Raw genomic sequence first — 12,545 nt, 5'->3', positions numbered from 1 at the left:
AATATTGGTAAATATTTCTTGTTGGTAAAACTCTCATAACAGCACAAGTCAGGCAAGAAGTGATAAATTTATTTATATTACTTGATTTAAAACATCGATATTTTAGTTATTAGTGTAATTTTTCCATACATTTTTTAAAATCTGAAGGACAAGCTATATGATTTACTACAGTAAATACAATTTTCTAATTATCATTGAATTAGGGCCGTTTTTGGCCATTTTTCGTTAGCTGAATTGGCGTTTTTCTCCTGCTACGATCCGGTAACCTATCAAAAAGCGGACAGAATCATTCTTGCACTTCAGTGTCACTGATGTATTTGTTGTGTAGGGTACGCAAAACGAAGAAACTGTTATTGATTATATGCTCGAATAATGATCAAACTTGTAATAATATCTTTCTTCCTTCTGTTGGGTGAGTGCTAATATTAATTTCTAGCATTTATTCTGAAAATTATCTATTATTATTCTGAAAATTATTTATAATATAGGCTAAATCTAACATTAAATTTCTCATCTCCTTGTTTTTGTCTCTCCGTAACAAAAACTTTCACACTTCTCTAGCCTCTCCTTCCATGTCGCTTCCACCTGGCTTGGTCTCACTTTTTCCTTCCTACTAATAAATGAATATGCAATGTGTGGCTGATGGCCGTTGCAACTTGCAAAGGCCCATGGTGCCAATCCATAGGTTATTCAAAAGAACTTGTTCTTATGTCATTTTGAACCGATCAACGCTTCTTTATGGACCGATCGTAAAACACACCTTCACCGGCAAAAGCTTTCACACTTCTGAAGAAGGTGAGCTAACAGCTACACTGGCCGTCCAGACTGGAAAATCGGGCAGAAGCCACCCGTCGATGAACAAAAATCACCCGTATAAATGTCACAATTTCGCCCGTCCATGGGTAATTTCACCCGGGGCCATCAGTCCATGGGTAATTTCACCCGGGGCAATCAGTCCATGGATGATTTCACCCGTGCCGTAGTGCTAGGCTACGATTTCTCAATTAAGCGCAATAAGCATTTAAAAAGTACGTCACTAGCAATAATTCTTCATTTCATTACACGTAAGCCATTTGTAAATGGACCAAAATGATAATATTCGTAACGACTATAGTATCAACTACTTTAGTCTACTTAGCGACGGGCTAGCGCATGACTCACGTTCACCAAATGGACACGCAGTACGAAGAGACTGCAGACTGCCGCGTCATTTCGCAACAAAGGAGATAAATTAAAATACCGGAAAATGTACCGCCTGCTGACTGCCGAGTCGCTGACTCCCACTAATAAATGAATCAACATTTATCAAATGCAATATTCCAACTGACGAGCCTTACTGCACATCATCATCAAGTTAAAGCTCAATTGATTGGTCGTTGATGGTAGGATTATCAATTCAAATGGATCCAAATACAGGCAGCATTACCCTGAGCCTAACTTAATTATTGAAAACGACTGACTGGTCAACATTAGCGGCACAGTGGATAACGCTCCTCAAAAACGTTCAACTCAACTCCTGTGATAAAAAACCAGGTCATAACAACAAGAAATGAAAAGGTACAAAAGAATAACTTTCAATGAATTAAACCTTCAAGAAGTGAAACTGAAAAAAATTGCACGTGAAAGAGAAAGAGAGCGTCTCAAATGCAAGAAGCTAACGTCCAATGTGTAAAAATTAACGAAAAATTTGTTAATCGATCATCCAATGGGTAAACAAATTTGTGAACATTTATAAGGACAGTTTAGTTTGTCGCAATGATGCAGTCTATGATCTATGTAAGTTCCCATTAACCAGGGTAAGTTGGAGAACATAGGTGAAAGTTAAAACATAACAGAAATATACTCGGAGACAACGACTAAGATCCTATAACGGAAATGTCAAATCGGTGTTGAAAAAAATCGCGACCAGTTGAATAATACCGATGGAAATGTTTAAGCCTGTCAATTGAGAATCATAATGGATTTAGTGACCGATATATAGTTAGCGATGTTAAATCTTGCCCCCAGATATAGCTGCATAATTTTATACAGCAAAATTGAAACATTAAATTCGAGAAAATTTTTATCACAAATGAATAATGCAAGAATTCAATTGTAAATACCATTAGATGAGGCCAGCACTTCAAAATAGAAATACACTGCAAACTACCATCACAAAAGAATCAAGTCGAGCATTAAGTATACCTAAATGTTGAACATGCAGCATATAATGAAATTTCAATGAACTGAATGACGCTAGCTTGAAAAACTGCTACACGACGTAACATTCTTGTCCGACGCAAATTTTTTTACCGAGGCATCGCTAGAACGTTACATGTGACACAGCGATGCGTGACACAAAATGAACTATACGAGTGGAGGGGGCTGACGAAGCGATACATGACACAAAATGAAACAAACCAGTCATGAGGAAGGCAGTAGGACATGTTACAAAATCAATGAGCAAAATTTCTAGTCAAAAGACGTCGGTAAATGACAATTGAGCCGTTCAAAAACAGAGAACAGTTTGCAGCAACAGTACATATTTGAAGGAAAAACCTATACCATGAACAAATTTATTTGTACTTTTCACGGGCGATCAGGAGAAATTAGAATTTCGTATCGGAAAATAATAACCTGTGCGGAAACAGAAGAGAAAAAGGCGAAAATCAATTCCCTTGAATTAAGGTGAATTACTATTATTTGAATTAATGTAGATAATTGAGGAGGACTCGAAACCTACGGAAAGAATAAGTGCATAAAGTTACATTAGAGAAAATTCGAATAGCGCATGCAAACCGACCAAAGACGCGATTTCCTTCTTAATATTCCTTTGACTATGGAATCATAATTATAATAGATGAGTATAGAGAGGTTGAAAAAAGTTAGTTCGTTATGAATAAGGAGGGACATCGGAGCAGTTCAATAAACGTCTAACTCTACAGTCAGTAATAACCAAGTTAGAAAATATGGATGTTTGAGAGCACAAAATCTGCATCGGACTTTCAGCTTGAACCTAGCGGTAATGCTTCTCAGAACAACGAAAGAAAGAAAGTTTATGTTATTTATTCAAAAGCTAAACAAAGTCACTGAGGTCTTCCTTATCCATAAAAAGCGGGCATTTAACGGGTTCCTGTTTGTGTCGCATCAATACTTTGCTGATGTCAGAGAACTTTCCTCGATTTCGGGGATCGGAATGATTTGCATCCCTGTGAGGCAATAAGTTCATCCTTGGGTCCCCTTTATGGAAAAGGTTCGCAATAGATCGGATGGTTGCCGGGCATCTAATGGGGGGTGGCAAAAGCCAATCGACAGTGGCTCTGCCTACAAGTGTTTTATTGTCCAACCCTCCCACTTTTAAATGCCGCTGGACGACAGAGTAAAATCCTTCGACAACTGCTTCGCAGCCGCCCATTGCTACGGCGACGTCTAGAGTGGTTGCAGATTCAACGCCCAACTTCGTGTAGACCTGAAAGAAAGAAATATTAGCTAACAAGAATTTATTATACTACCAAATATGTTGCTAATAAATGAAAATTACACAACTCGTCAATCTTTTGGGTCTGATTTGGGTCATGAATTTAAAACTACACTACAGTATGCAAATTCCCTCAATCACGTTTCTAAGCCGACACCTGTGTGGAACGTTTATGCAAGTAAATTTTTTAATACGACAAATTTTTTTGCTGCAGACCTTAGCATATGTACTTTTCAAAAATCTCACCTTTCACACTTTCATTCAGGGATCTTTTATAGGTTAACGTACGATTTCTTAACTTGCTTTATGGCTTTATGCTACATAGATAGGAAAAACTTTACACTACTATTTTTAGTTTTGCAATATTTTAGTTAGTTTAGCTGATACAACATTTCTACGAAATGACGAAGGACTGTCATTTATTACCTCGCCCGTCCCTCACTGTCCCCATTTGATGGTAATTCACCATTGTGTTACCAGGATCGAGAAAACATGAGACTTGCCAATCTCTGTTGGGGATTTTATCCTTACCGCACGAAGAAAAATCGTCTGCCATGCATTAATAATTCTTAAACTGAAGTGGTTTCAATTGTGAATATGCCCTAAAATATAACCCCCCCCCATCTATTTACAAGGACAGGCTCTGAACAACCCACGAAACAGCACTCTTAACTTTCTGATAATTAGAATTTGTAACAAATTACCTCTTCGTCATTGTAGATTGCCGAGATGAAGGCACCTTCATCAAATGCGCTGATTGCCTCCGACGTGTCAGAGAAGCGGAGGTGGAAGACCGGTGCTTTCAGAGTACTTTGGTCTTGCTCACGGAAGCTCAATTGTACGAGCTTTGCAGTGGTTGTGGGTAAGTCAATAAAGACTCTACGGAACAGAGAGCTGGTGTTCCACACCATGTCGTACAGCAAGTCCGTATACTTGCTGTACACTTCATCGGCCATGTCTTCATGAAAAAGGAGGCCGTCACTTTTCTGCCGTAATGAAACCTGCAAGAACCAATTTTGAAACCTATTTATTTCTCGAATTTCTTCTCAACTGCTACACCTATAAATGATTTTATGAAATTCATTTTCTTTGCTAAGGTTTAAATTCTGTGCAATAGTAAACTCACGTGAGGTAGTTTGCAAACATAGGCGTAGAACGCTCTGAAGGCTTTTCGACCTTCGGTTTTGAACCTTATTTGGTGTTCGTCTCCACCTCCCAATATGGGCCTCATGGTGGGACCATATCTTGTTCCACACAACCTCTTGATGATGGGAATAGGAGCGATACAAGAAGCCAAAGTAGACGCCATGCCGTTAATGCCTTTATTCTTTCTGAAAATATTAACAAATAATTCATAGACGCAGACATCTTAACGTCAATTCTGTGATGGTGTATCGGAAATTAACTTTTTTCTGTTCTTTTTTTCAAATTAAATTCCTTCTGTACTTTTTTTCAAATTAATTCCGATATGCCGGCGACAAATGAAACTCTAAAACATGCCATTTCAAAAATACGTCAAGGAACAATTTTATGCAACAGTGACACCAACCTGATAATGATGTTTTCAATAAGATTAGTCGTTAGAGTAGTTATTTCCGCTGAAATTTCGTTAAATTCTAACATCTTCCATTGAATTCCATTTCTCCCACCCTCTTCCTTCTCTACCAACCAGCCTTCATACAAAGGCATTGAGTGGAAGGTTCCATGCTTGCATTCAGGAGTTGAACTTAATAACTCGTCTGCATGTTTCTTAGTGATTGGGAAATGGGCGATGGGAAGGTCTCGTAGATCTTCTTTGCGGTCAAGCTTCTCAAGATCGGTTTTCATCATTCTCATGACTTCGAGTAATTCTTCAGTCCATGCCACGATGCTCCAAATTTGTTGGTTGACTCGTTGACACAGCACCATCACCGAGACGATAGGTTGAAGGATGTCCAAGACTAGACATAACTCTAGCGCAAAATCCCATCCCCTAACCTGTAATTTAATTTTTTCAAATGACAAATTGAAACAAACATTCAACTATGAAATAGTGTTATTGGCATAATAAGATGAAATTATTACAAATTTTGGAACATACCTTGAATTTCATTTCATCCGTATCACTTTTAGTCTCACGGTTCTCTTGATAGGCCAAAATCAGGGCTTGGTAGCTGCGGTAAAGTGCCTTCAGGGAGTCAAATGCTGAGCTCGAGAACCTAACAAATTGAATAATTGATTTGTACATGTTACTCAATCATTCCGAATCAAGCGTTGAAGGTGAGTCTTAAAACAGTCAGCAGCAACCAATAGCCCAATAAATCATTCCTTCATTCATAGGAAAATGCTAGTTATGATAAAAGAATATATTCAAACATGGACAAACCTGGTCACTGAATATCCGGATAAACGAACTCCTTTCGCGTCCGTCTCGTCCAACACGGCTTTGTACTCCTGAGAGCCACGTCCTGAACCAAACATGTCGTGGAAACAATTTGCCCTTTCTAAGAACTTTTTGAAGAACTTGGAAGATGAAGACTTGTCTTTCGTTGTTTTGATAGATAAATCCAGCCAATGTGCTCCATCCCAAACAACGGGAAATTCATGTACTCTTGACTGACACTCTGCTGCGTTCGCTTGACATCGCTTTGAGAGTTCAGATTGAAAACCAACTGATTGGTATTGGCCGTCTGAATGATTCGCTAAGGGGAATAAAATAAGGAATTAATTATCCTGAAATTACAGCCTTGAATGTTTATATAGTAAGTGAAAGCCTTTATATCACAATTATCATTGCATGAAAATTTATTTGTTTCAGACCACAGTGAGATATTAAATAGAATTGAAGGTAATGTATGTTATACATATCAACTTTCATAGGCATCAGCAATGAAATTCTATATTTAAATTGTACAAACCTTTCTTATTTTATATTTAGTTACAGAAGCAGATCAACTCGCCAGAGTTACTGTGAGCAACATATCATGTAAGCGTCTGAAATAATGCCAAATAAACTATAAGCAACATATCATAACAGCGTCAGAAATAATGCCAAGGAAACTATAAGCAACATATTATTAAAGCGTCAGAAATAATGCCAGAGAAAGTAGTAGCAACATACAAGATAACAAAGTACAAGGAAAAAAATAAATAAAAGGAAAGATGGAAATCATATGTTAAATGTAAAAGCAGAAAAAAAACTTTAGTAAAATTAATTTAATCTATAAATAGGAACAAAAATAAAAATTCATGTGCCAAAATATTTATCTGGTCAGCACTAATTACCGACCAAATGCTTGGCAACGCCTCCCCAACTTCAACGTGATGCATGGAAAAACTTTTCATACTGCCTATGCTTAGATATAAACGCGAAAGCACCAAAGGATCAAAATCCTTGCTACATTTATTCCAATACTTTGAATGCCCACCAATCAAGTAGCTCAAGTTCACTGGTTCGAGGAGAGCAAACTCAACTAGCGTATTAATCACTTGGGCTGCCAACTCCTCAGCAGTGCCACCAACTACGCGGCCCCCTTCATTAGAGTACACTTTAGGTGCGCCTATTGGGTAGGCTTGTCGTACTCCTGCATACGGGACCAGTAACATCACAGCTTGATTTGACTCGCGCCCTGGCGTGCTCTTGTCGCAAGCCACGTTGTAATGTGGGTAAAACCCAGTAGATGGCAATTTCGTAGTGAGAAACTGCTGCAGCTTAAGCCTACAATGCCCAATGATAGCGTCTGCGAATCCTTCCATCTGCTTGCTGTAGAGTCAATCGGTTTGGAAACCTTTGTCATTGCAAGAAATGAAATGTCAACAATAAATTCTTCATTAAATTGGTTTATCAATGAATCCCAATTCATACTTCGTCCTCCTACAAATGCATACAGGTATTGATATGCATCCCTTACCGAGAATGGAGAAGGGTGCCGACGTTGGCACCAGCACCGGAGAGTAGCGAGACACACGACTCGTACTGCACCCCTGCGCCAGCCATCTTGATGGTCGTGAGAGCAGCTCTTACCAGGTTCTCCAATGCGTCAACGTTCTTCTCCTCAGTTTCTATTCGTTTCTGCTTGCATTGGTGAGCTTCTATGTGCGCATCGCCAGAAGAACTCATTCCGGTGAGGTGATTACCTATTTCTTTTTTCAAATTGTAGAATGATTTATTGCTTTTATTTGGGGCATGAGGTACGGTAAGGTTTTCATTCTTCTCCAAGAAACCCGAGCAGAACTTGCGAGATGACAAATTTCTGGTAAATTCAACATGAACACATATATGTTATCAAATGTAATAATGGAATAAAATTTTGTAAACCAAGTTCGTTACCTATAATCTAAATAAATAGTATTGAAAAAGCCAATGCAGAATGTAATAAACCGTCTCAAGATAACTTGTATCGCTTGCCTTCAGATTAATCCCTCTAGCAAGTATATCGCATGCCAATTGTAAGAAGCTCGTCAAGGTTGTTAGCTTTTAGCTTCAAGAGGTATCAAAACACTACTCCATGTGATAAATAATTAATTTTCATAACGGAATTTAACAATGAGCATTTGAGAAAAATGGAGATCAAAAGAAAATTTTGGGCTTATAAGAAGAACAAGATATTTATTTTTAACAACGAGAGCATAAGGAATAAATTAGAACAAGAACAATAGACTAACACATGACTTCACACATATAAGAGAGCTGTTTCGATGTGAGTCAGGCAGGATCAAAGTCAAACTGTCGCATATAGAAAAATGCGGCTCTCTTGTCTAGTTGCACGCCTTGATATCTTGATCAAAGTAGTACATCTACATCCTGTTACATCACATACCAAGAATATACTTACATTTTCCCATGTTGAGATCGGCCTTCAAGACCAAAAGCCTCCCGACACAGAGAACAATAAATTCTTGTAGTGTTTTCATCTTCAATGGGCTCCAAAACAATCGGAGTCAAAGCAGCCACAGCTGCAATTGATTTTGCCTCACGAAAACGTAGTATAGTTGCAGCATCCATTAGATAAGTAGAGGTTTGAAGCGTCTGGAACATGATCATTTGAATTTAAAAATTAAATAGAATTAGTTTATAGCCATTTCCTAAATCGTTAACATCAAGTAGTGGTTTGAAGCGTCTGGAACATGATTTGAATTTAAAAATTTAATAGAATTAGTTTATAGCCATTTCCTAAATTGTTAACATCAAAGTCTAGAGAATTGACGTGTGGATTTTAATTAACACACCTTTGATGGATGTTGAGTTGCGAGTTGGTCGATCTTATCTTGCAAGTTTCGGATCATAGAACATAGTTCCGCATAATTGCTAGACGTCTCAGTAGTCGGAGCTTCGATCAATGGTGCTTTTTGCACATAATCAACAAGGGAGACTGGACGAGATGTGCGAGGATGCGATTTCGATGTGCTTGGTGCGCTATCTTGAGTTGGTGCGCTATCTTGAGTTGGTGCGCTATCTTGAGTTGGTGCGCTATCTTGAGTTGGTGCGCTATCTTGAGTTGGTGCGCTATCTTGAGAAACACATTGCATCTCCATGTCAGCTGAAAAATTTTTAAAGCTTTAAGAAATAATAGCAAAGAAAATTACAGTGATACAGATTAAAAAACGGTGCAAATATATTAAATCAAATTACCAATGGGTCGACACAAATTTAGTATACTGAGCTAGATGCCACTTTATTAGCTTAGTTACAAATGCCTTTATAATTTAGTTGCTTACTCGTAATGCTGTCTTCAGGTACGGGTACTGGTGGTGGTAATGAAGGCGGTGCTGGTGACGCCTGATCAACATCGACTGATGACTGCGCTGCAGCTAATGGCAGCAGCTTGTCGCAGCCTGAAGAAATGGTTAATTAGAAGTGAATAGCTTGTTCAATTGAAAAAGCGACATTTATAGATAATGCATAGTAAAGTAGGAGATAATGTTTGTAATCGAAAACACAAAAGTTGCATTTAGCCGTAGGAAATTATAAAAATACATAGTTTTGAAGGCCATGGAACTCACGCTTATTTGAATCATGTTTAGGCCATTTGTTCTTCGGTGAATCTATGTTGACGATGTCCTTTCTTGCGTCATAGCTGGGATCGTTTTTATGCCTCTCAGTGGCATGTCTATCAAGATAGTAGGCGTTAGTTCTCTTGAATGTGAGACCACACTTTATGCAGATTTGTTGTGGAGGATCTTTTGGCACTGATTTCTTCTTTTTTGAGGGAATATTAGAAGAAAGGTCTTCAGGTCGAGTCCGTTTAAAGAAGCTCAGCAAAGTTGTCTTATTTGCCTCCTATAATTTGTCAAAGGCACACTTTATTAAAATTATTATATTTAATTTATTTATACATAGGTCTTAATTGTGTTTTAACTCGAATAAAACTTTTACTTTAAAAATACATAAGTTTGCTTCTAGATAATTTGATAAAAGGCTTGATTTCTTGAAGATATTTACAAGATATAAAATACCAATATACCAAATTCAGTACAAGTCACAAGTGCACTATACCTTCCCAGAGACAGAGGAGTGACCTGAACCTGAAGTGCTGGGAGTACTGAGGTTTGATGAAGATGACTGTACACAAATTTCTACAGCAGCCAGTGGTGATGACGCTGGATTATTGCTAGCATCCTCTTGTCCCTCTTTTCCTCTTTCATCATTATGACCAGCACAATCCATGTCTGTTGTTGAATGCTGAAAAAAAACACCAAATTAATATGCAGACAGATAAAATAGTCTGTGAGACTGTGACTCTGCGAGATGCTATTCAAATGTGACAAGGTTTCAAGCCAAAAAACGTTCAGAATTGAATTAGTTTCATCAGTATACATTTTAATTTTTCTAAAACATTAACTGGGACCAGACTTGCCTGGTCTTGCCACATATATTTATATCTACAATTTATTAATATACATAGAGGTTCATTGATTTTGTTAATACTTTTTAACTATATTTTATAAATTTAAACACCACTAAAGTGGTAACCATTCTTGCCTACTTAACCTCTAGCAAATTTCAATACAAGGCCACTTATCTACTAGGTATCCCATAATTTGCACAACTTTTCTTTATAATAATGTGTATAATCAATAATGAACAAGAAAAATCCATCATATGAAACTATTTCTGATATTCGTCCCTGTCAACTGTACTGGCTCACTTGACACTTATCTAACCTGAAATTCTTGTGTGTCAAGTGGAATTTCCACCTGACGCACATGAATTTCAGGAGCCAATTGAACCTTTCAATAATTATTGTTTCCAACGTGGAAACCAGAATTATTGAACGGTTTAATTAGCATTTTTCCACTCTTGACTAGTCAGTAGTCACTACTGTCTCCGAGTGTCTCGTGAGTCGTGTCTCCTGAGTCCGGACTCGTGACTCCTAAGCATTGGGCAATCCCCCATTAAAAGTTCCACAAGGCACAAGATTCATTGTCACAGTGCACAGTCAAACATTAACATTTGAATTTTTAAATTATTGATGCATAATTTCAGATTTTATAAGTCTAGCCTGTAATCTTATTTCACTGTCTGTTCAACTTTTGGGCTTTGTCCTGTTAACTGTTCCACTTGCTCATCATCTTGCTTTGCCATGCCAGAAAGTTTTACATGAAGGAAAATTATTTACACAATGGCACAACCTAGAGTAAAGAATTCAATAAACAGAACCTACTCCTACACGCCACACGGTACACCTACTAGGCTAGGCCTACTCCTACTTGTAGGTCGTAGCAGTTCAAACTGCTGCACTGCACATCATTTTCGTCTGTAAAATTTAAATGCACACAGCCTCACAACTTCACAAGTCACAATGATTGCATTTTACTCTACAAGTTGGACGGAATTTCAATGCAGGAGCAAGGCCAATCACGTGCGATTTCGGCACCGGCGTTTGGATTCCGGAAGTACGACTAACCAAAATTTACTGTAAACATGGACAAAACCATTAGTTTTTTGAAAAAAACATCTAAGAGAGCTATCGTTAGGCAGTTTTTCCAATAGTTTCATGGAGCACAGTCAACGAAAAATCGGCAAAAGAAAATTATAAGTTCTACAAGAAGCACATACCTGTGACCGGAACTGGCACTTCAACAAGTGATCCGAAAACGATGTTGCCACAATTTGTTGCAAAAACAATTGTTGCCACACATACTGGCAACAATTTGTTCAATATAAAATGTACACAGTAATTTTATTCTTGAAGCTAATGTTAATAATAATAATAATAATAGCGGTTTCAGCGTTTATTAGGCCATAGGCCTGTCGCCGATTCTTAACATCGCAGAATATTCACAGCATATTGCGGTCTCGAACTCACAACTCACTGCTACAATTCTGCTGTGCTTAACCGCCAGGCCTCCTTGCCGATTCTGACCAGAAACTGGCGCACAGAGCTGGGTTCGAACCCGCGCCTCTCTGCTCCAATCTTGGTACTCTGAACTTTAACCACTGTGCCACCCTGCATTAACATGTAATCTTAAACCTTGCAGAGGGCTAATTGAAATATTCATTGTAGGAGTGGTGCACTGGTAAATATCGTGAAATAATAAAATAAAAATAGGATTCAGTCACTCGGCAGGCTTATAAGAGTATATGAGCCAATTCGAGGCATTGCTGAATAATTGCTCGCTTGTGCGAGTGAATGCTAAGCGATTATTTAAAGAATTCATGGTTCGTTCGACAACTAAGATTCATATGGATAAAATGAGTACCAATTATAATGACGTAACTTATGGGGGGTGGGTAAAAAATATTTTGTTGGTATTTTGTATCATATATAAGGAAATGAAAAAGAAGTGAATGTTTAGTGAGTTGTGAGATACATATAAAATGATTCAATATATTTTTTTGAATATGAAAATTAATTCAGAAAAGCTTAGACAAATGTATAATTATTGTTGACAACTCTATTAGGTATATTTTATTCGTTAATACAAACCTAATTTCGTTCGTTAGTAGGAATAAAATTTCAACTGAAGTACGTATAAGATTTGATCCACGACGTACGCATGCCGATGATTTCATCAGACGATAAAATGCCATGATGTGATGATGCAGTACAGCAAAGACCTTCCGTTGACCATTGTGGGACCACCATCTCCATGCTGGGTTCCACCT

The 12,545-nt window shown here is 37.8% G+C and overlaps 1 protein-coding gene across 1 annotated transcript; it reads right to left on the bottom strand.

Annotated features, from left to right (window-relative positions):
• Positions 1–825: 825 nt before the first annotated feature.
• Positions 826–12,545, bottom strand: LOC108668633. Its single transcript, XM_047880979.1, has 14 exons — positions 12,435–12,545; positions 9,933–10,118; positions 9,440–9,716; positions 9,155–9,271; positions 8,666–8,976; positions 8,272–8,465; positions 7,348–7,689; positions 6,865–7,199; positions 5,823–6,138; positions 5,538–5,655; positions 5,007–5,434; positions 4,584–4,788; positions 4,162–4,458; positions 826–3,448 (listed from the first exon to the last, which is right to left on the bottom strand). Exons 1-14 carry the CDS (start codon positions 12,468–12,470, stop codon positions 3,056–3,058), a joined length of 3,555 nt encoding a protein of 1,184 aa, XP_047736935.1. The 5' UTR covers positions 12,471–12,545; the 3' UTR covers positions 826–3,055.

Source organism: Hyalella azteca, unplaced genomic scaffold, assembly GCF_000764305.2.
Source record: "Hyalella azteca isolate HAZT.00-mixed unplaced genomic scaffold, Hazt_2.0.2 contig6741, whole genome shotgun sequence".
NCBI lineage: Eukaryota > Metazoa > Arthropoda > Malacostraca > Amphipoda > Hyalellidae > Hyalella > Hyalella azteca.
Note: the sequence above shows the minus strand (reverse complement) of the source record. Positions and strands in the feature narration are given on the sequence as shown.

Bases quoted from the DNA above. Each gene is read 5' to 3' on its own strand.
- LOC108668633 (XM_047880979.1), bottom strand. From the start codon at position 12,470: ATGGCATTTTATCGTCTGATGAAATCATCGGCATGC. The intron at 8,977-9,154 runs GTAAGCAACTAA...AAAATTTTTCAG, and splicing joins ACCTGAAGACAGCATTACGA to CTGACATGGAGATGCAATGT. The intron at 7,200-7,347 runs GTAAGGGATGCA...TTGACTCTACAG, and splicing joins GGCACCCTTCTCCATTCTCG to CAAGCAGATGGAAGGATTCG.